An 18579-nucleotide genomic window follows, 5' to 3' on the forward strand; every position below is an offset into this window, starting at 1 on the left:
TTATGAATTTTTATAATCCAAGATCAACAAAATCCACAGGAGGATTAGGGAGATATAGATTTTCAACAGAATTATAAATATCAGTACTTCCAAACACCAATGCAAACAAACATTGGTAACTGGAAAGTTTGTAAGAGTTGTATTTGGCTACTACGATGCGACCAAGGCGACTAAATCCGGCAGGGAGTAGTGGGGAGGATGGGGGGAAAGGCACTAAGGGGTATTTGGACAGTTACCTCATAACCAAAAAGATCCCCATTCCAGTTCTGAACTTTATGTCACGACCACCATAGACTTTAATGGAGCTGTCCTTATGCTGAGGATGCAGGAGATAAGAGGATGGTCTGGATGCTGGGCTTTTTAAGAGAATGTCCTTGCTGTTACTCTTCGGTCTACGGGTCAGGTGGAGCAATTTTGGACAATGAGGTTGTAGTCCCTCGGAGTCTTCTTTGAATCAGTAGATGACCAGCTGCTGCTATGCTACTGGTCGTCCATGGAGGTCCCAGTGGTATCCTTTGGTGGAGGCTGGTGTCCCTTTTGGGCAACCTGTCTGGACTCAGATGACCCTCATGGGTCCGGCAGACTCGGCTGCAACTTTTGGCCATCGAGGATTGGGCTTGTGGGGCGCCCAGGCCAGTTGGCTGCAAAATTCCAGATGTGGGTACTGACTTGCCGAGTTGGGCTACTTCAGCTTTGATGGAACGGGTGCTGGTTTCAGGGGGTCAGGTGACTGACTCTTGCAGCCAGTTCTTTGATCTGGAGCTTGGAGTGACTTTTCCTCAAGCCAAGAGTCACAGGCACAGTCCTCTCTTTGTTTGCCCAAGGAGCCGCAGGTAAATTCCAGCAGACGGTGTAGCCTCCCTTTACCAAGTCCAGGAGTCAGCAGGGCAGACCTTCTTCAATCCTTTCTCCAGTTCGATAGTGATGTAAGGTTCAGGGTGCCATATTTATACCCAGAACGTGCCTGGGGGGATGATATGGTTACTAGCGAATGGGCTACCAGGATCCGTCCAGCCCTGTATTGACTTTCGGCTATGTGTGGTATCAGGCAAATCCCAGGGTGCACTAATCTGCCCACTTGCACGATGTCTGAACATTTCCCTGGATGTTAGGAGCTTGGTAGCCCACCCTAGAGGTGTGCTAACCTGTAGGTTACCCACCCACAGGAAAACCGTTTTGGGCACTGCTCTCCCCTCTCTGTTCCTGCAACCAACCTGTCAAGCTGAACAAAAGGGCAACTCTTCAGGAGTGCGATCACCATTTGCCGACTTGAGGCAGCTTTGCCTTTGCTGATCGCCTTTTGAGCTAACACCTTGAGGGGCTTCCTGATTGAGAAGGGTGGGGGGGCAGTGCATTGCATTGCCTTGCTGCCTACCGGAACAGTCACAATAAATGCTCACATTTGAATTTCCTCCACACCAGGCTAGATGGACCTTAATGGGAAGAGTCCGCAATTTAAATCTTAAGTATAAGGAGCATTTCAGCCCTGGATATAGCCCATCAAATTACTTCTCAAACCTGAGAGACAGCTCATAAGCAAGATAATTAGCTGTAATTAGGGCTAATACTGATTCTTGACAAGTTCAACTGAGTAGAAACAATTTGAGCTGGCTCTTTCCAGAAGTGATCTAATAAAGCCTTATAGCCCTTCGGCTCTGGCCTTTAAGAAAGGAGCAGGTCTTTAGTGGCCGGTATAGCCCAGCTATGCGGCCTATAAGGCTATTTGAACATTCTGCCACTAGAGGGCAGAAAATTCTAACAAATAAAACAAAGACCTCAGTGAGCCCAAGGGGATTTAAATCCCCTCAGGCTCAATGAGGTCTATGCTCACAGCAATACCTATGAACAAATATTGGACTGAAGGCGCTCCGGGCCTTTACCAGACATTAGAAGCCCGGAGTATTCCGCTGTCTTCAATGGAGCTCCCAACATTCCAATGTTCTAATTGAAGCTTAATTAGTTCATTTTTAACATGATTCAGCCAGTTCCCATCTCCCCTGCTGACCATTTCTTGAACTGATTTTAACTAAATTGATGCGCACAGATTCTTGTGCACGTGTATCCAATACCATACGGGTTTCAAGCCTGCCTGAGCTGCACCAACAGAAACACCTAGTTCAAGGTACAAGGGCACCAATGGAAATCCGAGTCTAAGCTCAAGAAGGACCTAAGAAAGTTGCCCTCTCCTACTTGAAGCTTTTTTAGTTTACTGCAGCCCCATAACTCAGACCCATGAAGGGCAGCAGCTACAGTCTGTTGCTGATATACCCTTAGGCTCACACTCAGACATTGATCACCCACCTTGTGTTTCAGGGAGAGATTGCCCTTGAGGTTTGTTCCGCTCCAAGGGAACACCATTGACCCCAAGTTTCCTTCAAGGGGGGGGGTTTGGGGGATTGAGAAGTATGACCTTTGTCTTTGAGGTGTAATTAGGTACTTCTTAGTACAATAATTCAAAATACTTAAAGGAATTTGTGTGAGGCATTTTCAGTGTTCGGCAGCAACGCAGCAACGTCTGCAAACAGATGGATTGGCATATTACTCCCCGCCATGGTGGGCAGGTCTACATTAGCTTTTTGCAGATAGTGAAGGGTATTCGCTCTCAATCTTTAAGGCTAGCAACCATGCTTTAAAATTGTGTAGTAAGTGCAAAGTGAACACGTTGTGCTCGTGAAGAAATAATTCAACGGCGCAAGTGAAACACGTGAACAACAAAAAAAACTACATCGTATTGGAAAGATTCTGGATGATCTTATGCATGAATTAATATTAATATAATACAGAAATAATGCAGAATCATGTCAACATTGAACATAATCCATATTTAGCTGGTACAAATCAATGCTGTTTCAATCTTTATCACTGGAGGTCATCATCAGGACAAGGGTGACACAAGGTGGGAAGATTACTGTCTGAGGAAATTCCAAGGCACATATAACGGCTCCGTCAGCCGATCAAGGAACCCAGATCTTTGCCAGCCTGGCTGGAAAGGCGTCCTCAGCGAACCGTCTATGACTAGTACACAATTTCAAAGCATGGTTGATGCTGCCTTATAATTTGTGTAGCATATTTTGTATGCCTTTGTCGTTAATACAACTACATCTCATTTTCAAATTGGGACTATGTGTGACTGTTTCCTCTAATTGATTTACGTTTAATTTTATATCCCCCCTTGATTCCCACAGAGACATTGCTGCATTACACTGCATTTACTCAAGTCTCTACTGGGACTATGCTGTCCCCAATAATATTTAATTCCTACCTTCCTTCTCTGATGTGTATTGTGTGCTCATATGGTGCGGAGCCTATTAATGAGCTAACCGCAGTGTGCCTAAATCATCACCACCGAACACTGCTGTCAAACCACAAGACTGCTTAGAAATGGTCCAGCAATGGAGGTATCACAAATGGTAACACTGACAAGACGGTGCTCCTGCTTGTCCTGTAGAGAGAAACTTTGTTGAAATGGCTGCTATTTCCTTGGCTATTCCTCCAATTCCAGTGGCAGAGGTTAAATCACTGAAAGTGATTTTTCTAATGATAAACTGGCCTTCAACCAAATATTTCGCCTGTGGTTTGTACCCGTTTTACCTACTAAAGTCACTTAAGAAAATTCTACCTTTCCTCCTCTGTGAATCTCGCGAGTTCGTAGTTTCTGCTTATGATATGTGCAGGTTGGACTACTTTAATTCCATGTATCTCGGCCTTGCACAAACTGGTAGGCTCCAGCACATTCAGAACAAAGAGGTGAGACTAGTCTGCAAATGAAAGAAATGTGAGCAGGTACCAGGGCAAGGAGAAGGCTAAGCTTGCTGTTCGTTAATCGAAGGATCAACTTCAAGCTCCTCTGCTTGACACATACAATCCTTCACAAATAGTTTACATCAAAGGTGGCTCATCATCCGAAGCACTAAAGCACACAAACACCGCTACAATCCTCTTGTCAAAATCTTCTGTAGACTCAAGAATAAACAAAGCTTTGAGTGGGTATAGGACTTTCCTAAAGCACTCAAACTGAGCAATAATCTACCTCTCTCCCTTTAACAAATCCTATCTGATTTGGCCTTCAGGACAGGTGTCAGAATGTTCCCGTTTAACTAGCTGAGGTGTGGGCCATCACTAGTGGGCCATGCAAGTAAATGACTACAATTTAGCAACAAGACAACACTGTGCCATGTGTGTTGCACATTATAAATAAAAAATATGAAGTTTATTGCCAGAATGCTTAAGAAGCTAGAATTATCTAGATCTAAGGTACTCACAATACTAGTAGCAGGTGAGTGGGCAGGAAATTCATCCGTCCAAGTGCACTCCCAACATAAGCTCCCAGAGGAGCAGACAACACAAAATGATTGGCTTCCATGCAACCGATTGGAAGATCTGACACACGCTTTATCCTCTTTGACTGAGCCCGACCCCTTTTTGACCTCCTAAAGTTCCTGTCAAAAGTGAGGGAGCCATCAGTCGAATGCCGCAAGCTTCGGAAACCAGCATCATGCAACGGTAACTCTGCACCCTGATGCCCCTGATCATACCTGATCTCAAACTGCCCCAAATATCTTCTTGCTTCCCGTCTCCACCCCAGAAGATCACATCGAGCTGTCCGGGTCTGCCGATTGTAACCAGGTCTTTGACACTCTTTGAGAAACTTTAAGATGGGCTGGGTGAGCACCTGCTAGATCAAGAGGACAAGGTGCCATGGTGGAGAGGAGAAATGATCTCCCTGCTGTCCCCCAGGCCTCCTCCTGAAACAGCTTTCTGATTTTCCAAAAGAGTTCGGGTAGCAGTTGCCCCTGAAGTCCCCACTATCCATAGTCAAGGTGGCAAATGTCATCATCATCTCTTTGAACCAAACCTCCTCTACTGATTAAATGAGGATCTGCCTTCTTTGCGAGTAGTCACTGCTGCATGCTCAGCTCAAAGTAAATCCACTGTCTTAGATGCAAGACTGGTCTGGGAGTATTGAGAAGAATCGAGTGCGCCAGGCATTTGGTAAGCACGCAGACTCTCTCACACAGATTCCTGTCCCAGTACTTTTCATATGTTACCCAAGGGTACTGAGGCACCACCCTCTGCTTCCCGCTGCCAGGTCAGACCACGACTGGGTCCCTGGTATACCAATGCCAAAGCAGCTTATGCCAACTCTGGATCAGATGCACCTCCCACAGCACTGCCAGGAATGTGTGCAGTAAGTTATCCTTCTTGTTGGTGGTCCAAGCCTGCACTTCTGTGTTGTAACATGAGTGGATGCTCGTCTCTAGCTTTGACCTCTGGTCATTGCAGGTACAAAGAATGAGCAACTGAGACAGGGAAATGAGAGAGAAATAGGAAGACAGGGTGCAGGGGCCACAAGAGCAATGTTGTACACAAAGTGGGAGACCCAATATACCCTTGAGGGCTTGGGCTATGTAAGTGATAAGGTAGGGGTTGCCTTCAAGGGATTTTTTTGACCGAAATATTCCACAAATTATTTATAAGGAATAAATCATAGGCCCAAATACTTTTGGCCCAAGCTAAACAATAGACAATCACCATATAAATTTGCAGTGACTTTTTGATTTAGATAAAGCACTAAACATTACATCAAGAAAATACATAAAAAACGAAAAAGAGCACAGAAACCGGTGTATATAAAATATTTTTCTTTATAGTTGTATTTTAAAGAGGGTACTAAAGTGTATATGAACAATGTGACAAGAAGGGAAACAGTACACAATAAAGACACCTTCACTGTAACATTATGTAACGCTTTTCTTCTTTTGTTAAAATTAAATACAGACAAATGATGCAAGAAGAAGCGTGGGTCGACGTTTCAGTTTCTACCGTTTCAATACAGAGACCATCTTCAGGACTATACAAATATACAGAAGTTAACTCCTGATATTAGGTGGTGGAACCCGTATTCGAGAACGTCATACAGATGTATTTGAGTAATTTTAGGTCGAATCTCAAAGGTTTTTCTTCAGTGGTCCAATTGTTTATTTAATTTGGGTGATGTTTTAATTCGGAAATATAGCGTGCAATTCGGTTCTTAAGCACGGGAACGCGTATCTTTACCAGTGCCTTGTTATTTACTGTCGGAGCGTTCTAGGTTCGGGTCAGTTTAGTTGATGATCTTATTGGCAGCTAACGGCTTCGTGGATTCAGACGGCAGCGATTACCAAAGAGAGCAATGGGCATCAAAAACAGCACAGGGGGGGGGAGGAGCCTGGCTCGTAACCATGATGGCCGCCTGACTCCTCGGCTCCGCTTACCTTCTCGCCAGTCTCCCGATTTCCGCGTTATCCTGATTACTTTCCTCGGATTGCATGGCGTCGGCGGAATCGGGAGGAGAGCCCGATCCTACCGATGTGCTTTGTTGACCGATCCCGGGAGTGGAAGCGCCGCGACGCCCTCGCCTCCTCCCGACGCCGCGAGGCTGGGTCCGGGTCTTTGTCCTTTGTGTGTGACCGGCCCCGTGCAGAACGACGGCTGCCAGTAAGTGCTGGACAGGACTGGCCGGCGTGGCGCGGCAGCTGTATTCCGATCTAGGCGTCCTGTCACGCCGCTTCACCTGATCTGGATGCCGTAGCTGAAGGGGACACATTGTTTCGTCTCTCCGGACCCGGGACGGCTCCGCTGCTACTTTGTTTCCCTGAGTGCCGAGGTGGGCGCCATCTTCTTGCCTGCCTCCACCTCCTGCTAGTGTGGATTCAGGGCTGCGCCCACGCCACTACAACAATGCGGGTGATGGAGACTACTGCCCCTGTGCCCCCCGCCTGGGTTTATCATGCTGAGCAACGGCAGGGTGTTCCAGGGTTTGCGAAGAGTGAAGGCGATCGACTATCAGGGCGGCTCCGCATATGTTTGCCCCGAGTGCAGGACAATGCTGCGTCCTCTCTCCCTGAGGAGCCACTGCGGATTGGTGACTTCCTGAGCGCCCTAGGCACCTTGAGAGCTGCCCTGCGTACTGCTGCTGGTGAATTGGGGGATCGGATGGACGCGATTCTGTCTGCGACCCCCCTACCTGTCCACGGAAGCCCTCAGGAGCGGGCCGCTACGCCACACCCTGTGTCTTATCCCTGTGGTTCTTCCGCCCCGGCCGCCATTGAAGCGTTGGGGGCGCGAGACTTCAATCCTGTCAGGGAACCGGCGGGAGCACCCTTAGGGAGGTCCGGAGTTTTTGGTGCTGTTTTACGGCCGGGGAGACGTCACTGGGCGCCATTTTTGGAGGCTTCTTCACTGACTGCTGGCGGGACTCATTCCCTTCTCCTGGAGCGGCTGCGGTTGATTGGACTGACTGCTTTTGGTAGACCACTGCCGTGCGATTCCTCTTCTTGTATCATCGACGATTTCATGGCTGCGTGTTGGATGAACTTTTGCGACTGTCCTCCCATCCTGACGAGGTCCCCTCATCCACTCATTTCATCCAAGATGTCTTTTGTGCAGTTGGACTGCGTCGCTGCACCTTACCGTAGGGGGCAAGGTTGAGGGTGTCCCTTCTCAATTCGGAACTGTCTTCCTCGTACTGCTGGGATACTGATGGACTGCCGGGGATTTTGCACATTGGTACTGTATTGGTAGTGGGGTCGGGGTAAGGGCGGCCGGAATAATGTATGCTGGTGGTTTTGGATGTGCTCGTATGGCCCTCCCCCGGTCTTATGTGACTTATATTCCTTCTTTTTCTTTTTCTTTCCCTTTTCTTGTTCTATATTTCGGGTTCTCATGGGCGACAGGCACACTGCTGGGGGGGGGGTTGGCCGTAGGCTCCGCATGCGTGCAGGGTGGGGGTCGGGGGGTGGGGATTTTGTTTTGTTTCGGTTTCTATGGGCTTTTTTTCTCTCTTCTCTTCTGTTTTACTTTCACTTTTTCTCTCTCTGGGTCAGTGGGATTCCTGGGGATAGAGCTGCTTCTTCTTTCCGCTGATGGTCCTGTGTTTTTGTAGACTTAGGTGTTTTGTGTCCGGGGGGCGGGCAATGACCAATATGTTCAGTCGGACTGTGCTATCATCCTGATTCGTGTTATTATGTGCTGGTGTTTGATTATTATCCTTCGTTTGTAGGAGCTTGCTGGGTTCATTGCCCGTACGGTACTTTCGGTGGATTGTTGACATCTGATCCTTTGTTTCTTATAAAATTTAAAAATAACCTCATTTCTCCTATACCCGGCGGTCCCTTCTTACACATGTTCTTGTTTGGTCACTAATTGCTTTTGTCATGGGACCGCTGGGCCGATCTATCCTTACTTTTTTGTGCGTCTAACTGCTTTCGAGGCCGGCCTGTATGGTTGTGGGCCCGTATCTGTATGCTTATATTGCACAATAAAGGTTTCAAAAATGTAAAACAAAAAACAAAAAAAACAGCACAGGGCACCAGGAGAGGAACAGCAGCACTAGTGGCATTACTGATAACTGCTCTGAAAACAATTATTATGGCAGTACTCTCAGTTCATAGAAGCAGGGCACCAGAAACTGCATAAATCCCAAGTCCTGGAAGTGATATTGAAGGAGGGTGTATCCATAGGCGCTCCAGGTGGCAGCGCTCTTGGGCACACAAGGTTGCAGCACTTTCAGACACTAGATATTGCTGTGAGGCACTAGAGATTGCTGCCTTTTCAGATTAGCAATGTTTAAAGGATATTTTGGATCCCTGCACTACCTAAAGTAAGTATTTGTGTTTTAATATTGATGCTGCCTGCTCAGCGCATGAAGATGGGCCTGGCTTAGAGGCGGTGGTGACAGTAAATCTGCTAAAGGATGTTAGATTCACTTGTGCACCATTGAGGAGGGGTTAAGAACTGATTTTAAATTAAAGAAACGGTACCTACTCCACTGTCATTTGCTCTGCCAAGGTGTAGAACGAGTGAAAGATCATCTGCCCCTCCTAGACCGGCAGATTTCCATGTCAAGCCAAGTGCAGATCGTGAACACCGGCAAACATCATACATGAGGAGAGCATTCCTGCCAAGTACCATGCATCAAAGGATAGGCTATTGCAATGTAATGCTGGTATCTGCAACACCTCATTAAAATGCTCAGTTACCTATATTCAATTAGATCCTAGCAGGTTGCTGAGGCACCACAGGCAGCCGACTCTGTGGAGTATAATTAACAAGGACACAGCCAGGCTCTTTCTGTACGCTGCTTCCTGAGCAACTATGGCCAGGTGGTGCTAGTGACGCCCTGGGCCCCTGCTGAGTTTAATACTAATATATATATATATATTTATTTTTTACAACTTATAGAGCGCGCAAATACCCTTGGGTGTCTCGGCCCTGAGGTCAACAGGGTCATGTTAGTTTATTGGGTAAAGAGCCAGGTTTAACATTTTTTTCTGAAGCTAAGCAGAGAGGACCTGGTTTTAATATGAAGAGGTAGAGAGTTCCACAGTTTAGCCGTTACGACCAGAAATCTTCTGTCACCCCATGAAGCCTTGTTAGTACGGGGAACAGGCAAAAGAAAAGTTGAAGCAGAACGGAGGGATCGAGTAGGGTTATAGAAAGAGAAAGCTTTTTTTAGATATCCTGGTCCTAAATCTCGTGTAGCCTTAAAGGCAATGCATAGTGCCTTAAATTTGGTTCTTGATCTTATGGGCAACCAATGTAACTGAGTGTGACGGGGTGGGTCCCCGGGGGCCCCTCGAGGGGGGTCAGACAACGGACTGGTGGTCCGACCCCGCTATCTCACCTGACTCCGTTCCCTCTCCACAGCCGCCGGGACAGGAAGTGGACGTAGATTGGAGGACCGGAGATCCTGAATACTGGTGGCCGACATCTGACCGGAGTGAACCCTGTTCCTTTAAGGATTTGGATCCTGCACGGATAGCCCCGCCCCCAGAGGATGACGCGCTGGCCTCAAAAGGAGCCCGGATCAAGGAAGCGACGGACAGCGTTTCCCGAGAGGCAAGCAGAGGAGGAGAGGAACGTGTAAGCAGTGACAACGAGGAATCGGAGGATAACCACCCGAGGAGAGCAGAGGAGAAGCCAGGAGGCCAACGGAACAGCGAACCGCCCCGCCACGTTCCCACGGGAGGAGCGTGGCTACAACAGGTACGGGGTCGTGTGGCAGGGTGGATGGGAAACTGAGTCCCGCCTATTGTAGAGTAACTGTACAGCCCGTGTAAAGTGTCCCTCGACCAACCCACCCCCCCCACGAGCACTTCCTCACCTTAGAAGCTCTGTAGATAAATCACGTGACACAGGTTTCCCTCACTCCCGGTCCCTCACCGTGTATATTCATACTCGGTCCTGATATTCCTCTGTCTTCTTCTCTTACATACGGAGACCCCTGGCTCGGAGGACGTGTGGAACCATCTCCATAGGCAACCTGGATCCACCCCGCACCCAGGCTTATGACCCAGCGGCGTTCGCCAGAGAACGCATCACCAGCCGGAGGAGAAAGACATATACCCAAATAAAACCATCTTTGAGAAGTCTATATAAGTTCTCTGCCTCTCCTTCCGTCGAGATGCCAGTCAGGGTAGAAGAGGATAGTGTGATCCCCGAGTCCCCAGGCACCCCGGGACGAGTAAGGACTTTTGTTACTGAACTGAATTTAGGTGTGCCTGCTATAATTCTTGCGGCAGCATTCTGCATCAGTTGAAGCTTTCTTATTACTTTTTCCTGGGCCTTTAAGAGGAGGGCATTACAATAATCAGTTTTTGACATTACTCATGTGCTAATGTGCTTATTAGTGTCTTACTTGCATTGTCGGGAGCCATGGTATGATTTTAGTTATCATCTTTGAAGTGTGGAATGATGAAGAAACAATAGAGTTAACATGAGGGAGAAAAGAGAGTTTATCGTCAAAGATCACTCCTAACTTTCTAACCTTGGCGACTGGGCAGGGAGGAGATCCTAATTCCTCAGGCCACCAAATAGATGATCAAATAGGAGAGAGATTTCCAAAGGTCATGACTTCAGTTTTTTCTGAGTTTAGTCTTAGGCAGTTATGTGCCATCCAAGAGCTGATGGCTAGCATTCCCTCTTGGAAGCTTGCTGCCACTACTCCGCCATTCCTATGCATCGACAGCACAAGTTGGGTGTCGTCGGCGTAGGAGGTTAACCCCATTCCGAATGCTCTGATAATCCGTGCTATGTCCGATACGTATATATTAAATAGTATCAGACTTAAGGATGAGCCTTGTGGGACCCCACATGGGAGCATGAAGGCGGGGGAAGAGAAATCGCTGAGGGCAACTGATTGAGTTTGGTTAGTGAGAAATGAGGCTAGCAGAGTTTTTGCAGTGTTTTTAATGCCTAGCGACGAGACACGGTTGATCAAGGTGGCGTGATCGACCGTGTCAAAAGCGGCAGAGAGGTCCAACAACACCAGGACTGCGGCACCGCCTTGATCCAGAGTGATTCTGATCTCATCAGTTATTTTTATGAGTGCAGTTTCATTCCCATGACCCTTTCGAAATCCAAATTGTGATTCGTCTAAAAGTTTGTTATCATCGATATATTGAGTCAATTGTACGTTAATAAGTTTTTCTATTATTTTTGCTGGAAAAGGAAGGGCAGCTATGGGTCTATAGTTTTTCACCTCTGATAAGTCCAGGGTGGTTTTTTTTTTAGTAATGGTTTGATCGTTACCTTTTTCCAGACAGAAGGGTATATACCTGACTCGAACATAGTATTACAGATGTGTATTAGTGTAGGGGCTATGATGTCTGGAATGAGTTTGAGGACTGATGGAAGGCAGGGATCTTCAGGGGAGCCCGATTTGGTCGTGAGAATTAGTTTTGCAACTTGGTCTTGGGAGACTTGGGAGAATTCAGACAAGGGTGGGTGGCAGCAGTGATAACTGACTGTGAAGGGAGACAAAGTTGTGATAGATCTGAGTTACTTTTTCCTCGAAGTGAATTGCTAATTGATTACAGAGGGTTTGGGAAGGAGGTATCGTTGGTTTGGTTGCTATTCCCGATAGGTTGGCTACTGTCTGGAAAAGTTGTTTTACAGAACTTTTGGCTGAGTTTATTTGGTTTCTAAAGTAGATTTTCTTCTCAGCGCAAATGAGAAGTTTGTATTTAGCCAAGGCTTCTTTGTAACGTTCTTTGATGAGATTGTCATAATCTCGTCGCCAACGTCTTTCTAGGTTCCTACATTTCTGTTTTTCTATCCGAAGTGTTTCGGAAAAACAAGGGGCCGATGGAGTGGTCCTATTTTTGGATACAGAGTTTATAGGAACTAAAGTAGAGAACGTGTGAGTTAGCCAGTCATTATAGTTAATGGCTGCTTGTTCCGGATCTTGGACGGTAGGTGGTTGATTAATATGTAATTGTGTTCTGAGGTGATTGGTGTTAATGCTTTTCCAAGCTTTAAAGGACTTAGGCAGTGACTCAGAAGGGTGTGGAGGGGCCGTGACGATTTGAATGTTAAACATTATTAGACCGTGATCTGACCAAGTTAAGGGGAGGATGGCTTTTATGGTGATAGACTCATTGTTGGTAAAGATTCCATCCAGCGTATGACCTGCCGAGTGGGTAGCATTTTTTACTTTTTGTGAGAGACCCACTGCCTCTAATTCTGATATAAGGGAGATGGTGTCACCATCTTCTTTGGCTTCCAAATGAAAGTTAAAATCTCCTAGGATAGTAAAATATGGTGCAGCGGCGACTGGTTCGAAAATACCTTTTGCTTTCAGTGAAACAATTCAGCTGTGGCCTGAAGGAGGCACTCAACACCAAGTGGATTCAGCTTCACACATGAAAAGAAACATAGACTAACCCACTTCGGACAAAGCCTCATGTGTTATGTTATTAGCATTTGTAAAGTGCATGCATACCTATAGGTGTCTTAAAGCTATTTAAGTTCTGATTTGATCTGACTTTCAAGGTAGGTTTGTTGACTTTTATTGGTTAAAGAGACAGGTTATTAGTGCTTTACAGAAGGGTAGAATATCCGAGAATTTTTTAATATGGCTAAGTAGCGAGTTCCAATTCTTATGAGCATTGTGAACAAACTCCTTCCACACCAAGAGGCACATCTCACAGCAGGGACTATGATATTGTAAGCCTGTCCAGATCATAGAAGTCTGCTTGGGCGGTACTACTTGAAACACTTCTGGAGTCTTATGGGGCCTATGTCGTGAAGAGCTGTTTGTGTGTGATACACAATGCCTTAAATGTTAATCTCTGGCTGTAAGAGGGTAGGATCCTTCTAGCATGGTTACCCCCACTTTTTGTTGGTGTCAGTATGTTTTTTGACTAGTCTGACTGGGATCTTGCTAATCGGGGCCCCAGTCACTGTGCTTCCTCCCTAAATTTGACATGCTAAGTACTTTTGTACCTCCACAATTAGGTACTGGTGTACCCCTGTATATGGTACTGAGATACCCAGGGCGTAGGTACACCAGGGGTCTCCCATGGGCTGCAGCTTGTAATATGCCACCCATGAGAGACCACTCAAACCGTGACTACAGGCTTACCACTGCAGCCTGTGTAAGCTGGTGCTAGCACCACATACAACAGATATAAGTTTCCTTATATATGAGGTCTCTACACCTAAAACCTATGTCACCCCTAAGGCATGCCTTTCAATCCTGAACGCTGGGTGCTGGGCTATAAGTGTGAGGGTGCCCATGCTTGAGCAGAACACCCCTACAAATCCCGGAGTTGATTCTCCAGGCTTTGTAAGTGCGGTCAGCCATTTTGATACATATAGTGGCCATCAGTCATTACGTGATGACTAACTATATAGTGGCTGTGCCGAACCGGGCATGTTTGGTATCAAACATATTGGAATCATACCTCAACAACGTTACCGGTGTTGGAGCTATGATTCCATGCACTGGGGGGCTCCTCTGGAAAGCCCCCAGTACTCCTGGTAACAGCCTTCGAGGGTCTGCTAGCAAGCTAGTGATGCCGACCCCAGACATGAATCTGCCCTCCTACTGCTGAGCTGAGCACAAGCAGGGGAAGGTAGAACAGTAGGTTTTCTGTCACAGGGAGGTGTGACTTCCTCCCAGACAGGACTTAGTGTATTGGGTTGGGGTGGGGGCTCTTTCCCACACCACCAGACTGCTTTGAAGGGCACATTTGGTGCCCTCCTTGCATACTCTGGTTTGAGCCAGTTCATTGAGCTCTTGGGTCCCGCTCTGGCGCGAAGCTGGACAAAGGACATTGGCGTATCCTCCCCTCAGTCCAGCCTCTTCTCTGGGAGAGACCCTTGAGTCGTCATAACCCCTTTCTTAGGGTATAAAAGGGCTTACCTGTGGGTGAGACCTCAGATTTGTCATGGGACAAGACTCAAGACTGAAACCACGTCACTCTTCGACAGTCTGGACACTTGGACTTCACCTGGAACCGAGACTGTATCAAGGAAGACTATTGCTGCTCTTGGTCTCGATGTTCTACAAGTCTTCTTCGTCGTCTGTGTCTGTGCTTCTTCCAGGATCTTCACCAAACCTGTGGGCATCAAGTACACCCGAAGTAATCTCCCTTGAGTGAAGGAGTCACTCCCCAGCATCTGCAGGCACCGCAATGAAACTGACCGGTCTGCTGCTCCTGAAGTCCCACAGACTTCGAAAGGCTCAGCAACACAGGTCATGGTTCTGCAACTCTCTCGAGGGCTGACCTGTCCTCTCTGCAATTTTGAGGCCAGTATCCTTCGGCGGAACGTCTGGGACCGAACCCCAGGTACCACGTAGACTTGCAGTTGGCGAGGCGTGTTGGCTCTGCACTCCAAAGATCTTTGGGATACAAGAAGCTTCAGCCTCCCGCATCTTTTCTGGCCAATATCATTGTCCTCACTGCATCCTCTGCGCCATGGGCCTTCATCTTTGGTGAGCTGCTCGAGGACCTCTTGTGACTCCTGTGCATTTGGCCTGTGGATCCTCTCAAGGGTCTTCTCTTGCTTCAGTGGGCTCCCCTGCTTGCTCGGACCTGCTCTGACTCTCCTGCACTTGGTGAGCACCTTGGCCCTTGCTGGTCCCAACGTTGCTCCTTCATCGGCAACCACGTCTGTTGCTGCTGCCAAGGCTTGCAGGTGCTCCCGCCGGACACCGACCCCTTGTTCTCGACTTCCGACGTGGGGCAGCCTGAGAACTGCTCCTGGTCTTCCTCAGTGTCACCTGGCCCTCATAGCTGCACCAACAAGTCATCGCCATCACTCCTGCATCTTCCGTCATCACTGGGAATTGCTCTTCTGTGCCTCCTGGTCACCTCTGAGTGGCGTAGACCCTGACCCCTCTGCTTGCAGGTTCTTTTCTTCAAGAATCCTCCTTTGCCTCCCACCGGACTAGTGCACAGTTTTCACCAGCTGCATCTTTACTGGTTTCAGGCGTCACTTCGCACCTATGCGCCAAGCTTCGCTGGTGTAGGTATCCTGGTTCCTGGGGTATCCATGGGTGGGTTGACTCTGCAACCTTCTGTCTTCCACTGGGTTTCTTCAGGGTCCACTGGGAAGGCCCCTTCTTCAAAACTTCAACCACAACTTTCCCGTTGACTCGTATTGAGTGCACGGCTGTGTTTCCATTCTGCGCACAGCCTCCGTGGGTTCCTGGGTACTTACCCTGGGTGGTTCCTGGTGTCCCCAGCTTTTCTAAGTCTTCTGGTCCAACTCCTGACTACGGTCGCAGTTCACTTTACACTTTCTAAGTGTATGGTTTGGTCTCCCACTGGAGACCACTGTATAATGTGCTTACTTACCTCATGCAATTGAATAGACTTATTTGTAGAACTACACTGTGTGGTTCTTTTTCATCTAACCTACACTACATGATTAGATTTGGTAAAACAAGTTGCTAAACACTCCTTCTGGACTAAGCCACAGCTACCACTTAGAGGGCTGTCTAAGGTTGTCTAAGACCAATAAAATCACCATAAGTGTTGTCTGGATTAGTGCAAAGTGCTCCACTTAAATAAGTGTGCACCATATACTAAGCCAGGATCCTACACTGGCCAACTGGGAGCAAGTGCAACCTATGGAGTGGTGTTTTTGCGGATAGGAATTTAGGGATGCCCAGGAGCATACGAACAGCAGTGTTTTGTAGTATTTGGAGAAAGAGACCATTGCAGTAATCTAGTCTAGACATAACAAGTGCTGCCGTGAGCAGTTTTTGTAATGTCTCCAGGAGATAGGGTAGAATTTTCTTAACTGTTTTAATCGTGGATCCAGCGTATTTGTCAGACTTGTTCCAGCCCAGTTGTTTGTGGTGTAGAACTTAAAAGGAGCTCTCCATCAGACAAGGAGTATTATGGAAAACTTAGTACCCAGAGTCCTGTCAGCTCTGTGCCTGAAGCTCAGGTTCACAGCTGAGCAGAAAAAAAAATCGGGACACCATTATTTCCCTATGGAACTACCTGCCAAGCAACTGCTGGTTTCAAACTTCGTCCCATGCTTTCAGCAGCAGCACAGTAATACAACAACCTTCTTCTGTGAGACTCCAAAGCAATCGGCCGGAAGGAGATCAGCTAAATAATGTAAAGATTCTGGAGAAATAAAAAAACTGGGTTTTTCATAAACAAGTAAAACATAATTAAATGACACTATCATTTATTCAGTTTGAAAAAGTCTTTATCATTATTTGGCGCATTCAGGTGGTGTTTTGTAACTGGAAATGCATTAAATGTTTGCTTTTGGGCATGACAATGCTAAAAGGGTAACGTTTTAAAACAATATACGGTTGCAGTGTATATATTGTTTCTCAGAAAGCAAAGTGGACTTGTGCTGTCACTGCCCCTCAGTTCCCAGAAAACTGAGGGGCTGTGACAACACAAGTCGTGCCGAACCTGCGATCGAGCTGGCCGAGCCACTCTCAGCACACCCGAGGAGGCAAATGTGATCTCCTAATAAGACACTACAAGGCTTTTCTAATACTAGATGATTCATACTAAGAATCTAACCCAAACTTGAGGTTACCTAAACGCCCCCCCCCTTTTTTACCAGATATACTAGGTCCTGAAGAAAGCCGACTTGACCCCTTGTGGGCAAATTGCGTCTGAAACATGTCGACCTTTTTAAGGACATAACTCAGTGCGGAAACCTCCTAATCAGGTTTCCTACGCACGCCCAAACTTTTTAACCAGGCATTCTTTACAGCACCAATTAAAGTTTATCAGCACTGGTTAATAGAAGCCTCTTTTTAACTGCCCAACCCCCCCTTTTTTTCGATTACTAAATAACTACTGTACTAAACAGTGGTTCACCTCCGGGTGGAGGAAGCACACAATCAAACCCAATGATGATGCTGTCACGTTGCTAACAACAAGGCGGAGAACCAAGATATACCGTCTATCGAGCCACGGCACGTGAATGAGGGTTTTTTTATCGGCACCGGAAACGAATAAGAGAATAAAACACTGTTTACTCAGGACAAGTGATCCCTTCCCCCTTTGATTTTTTGATATTGTAACCAAGGAAGCTGAAAGGATCACAGACTTTTCCTTCTCCCCCCCCCTTCTGATAGAAAGTGATTTTTAATGACTTCATATCTGTTTATGGTAAGGTGGGTTGGTAATTTAAAAGCTGTTCATAATTAGGAGATAAACCAAAGGGGATGATGGACGGAGTGTTGAACATTGCAACCACTCACCCTCAGTCAACTGATCTGGGTTTAATCCATCATCATTCTTTAGCACACTCCGCCACCCCAGTTCAGACTTGGCCATATGCAAATCAGTCTGACCCTGTGCCTCATGGGAACAGTCCAGCCCAAACTGCCAAGCCATGTCTTCCTTGGACCAGAAAAAGGCATCCTGGGACCGGTTTCTGGTTAATCAGCTGTCATCAGTAAGGCTAGCTTGAATCCAGTGGCAAAGTGAGCAAGGGACCCACATCTGGGCATACCCTGCCAACTTTGGGCGGAGAGGATGTGGTCCTTCGGCTAGACTGCCGACTTTGGTGCTGGAAACCAGGGTTCGAGCCTCGGGGTCGTGTCCACATCCAGTGATTCTGGGCAAATCAAATAATCTCCCCGTGCCTGAATGTGTAATGTAAATACGGTGCTCATGTAAAGCGCTCCAATACCTTCGGGCGAGTTCGCGCTATATAAATATGCAACAAAAAAAACCTCACAATGTCACGCGTTTTAGGCAATGTCACGCATAACACTCCAATGAAGGACCTCTAATGTCACGCATGAACACAATGGATACTTGAGAGCTCTGCGTAAGACTGGCAGCAAATGACATTCTGACTATTTTCGTGGTTAAAGGCCAACCACTGTCCTTTACACCTTATTCTGCGTGGCTTCAGAGTAACATATGGTATCTTCATTCCTTCTTCTATGCAAAATATTACTTACGGCGGCGGATTCCTGGCGGGACATTCCTTTCCTGCTTTTAATTGCAAACTCGTCGGTGAGTGCGAGGAGTCTGAGCTGCAAGAGAGTAAAGAGGGACGGCGGAGTATCCTTGACCTTCTCTAGGAACACTCAAGCATTGAACACTGCAAGCATGACAGACCTCAGCTCCTCCTGCAGCAGATTCGTAGGAGCTGCGCATGCGCGGAATAGTGTGTACCGAAATCTACGCATGCGCAGAGAAGACAGGAGGGACAGCAATAGGACAGCTTCACCCGAGCTGCCTGCGCGCTCTATTACACAGAAGAAACCTTTACTCGCGTGTTACAGTAATGGGTGAATAAAACCAGCGTAGAGTG

The 18579-nt window shown here is 47.2% G+C and overlaps 1 protein-coding gene across 1 annotated transcript in view; it reads right to left on the minus strand.

Annotated features, from left to right (window-relative positions):
* The window catches only part of LOC147700315 (uncharacterized), a 67455-nt gene extending 49090 nt beyond the window's left edge, over window positions 1–18365 (minus strand). The window contains exon 1 of the mRNA XM_086935682.1: window positions 18224–18365. Coding sequence (XP_086791808.1) covers window positions 18224–18247 — 24 coding nt within the window. The 5' untranslated portion in view covers window positions 18248–18365. The remainder of the gene's footprint in view (window positions 1–18223) is intronic.
* Window positions 18366–18579: the final 214 nt, after the last annotated feature.

Source organism: Lissotriton vulgaris, chromosome 8, assembly GCF_964263255.1.
Source record: "Lissotriton vulgaris chromosome 8, aLisVul1.2, whole genome shotgun sequence".
In the NCBI taxonomy this organism is placed as follows: domain Eukaryota; kingdom Metazoa; phylum Chordata; class Amphibia; order Caudata; family Salamandridae; genus Lissotriton; species Lissotriton vulgaris.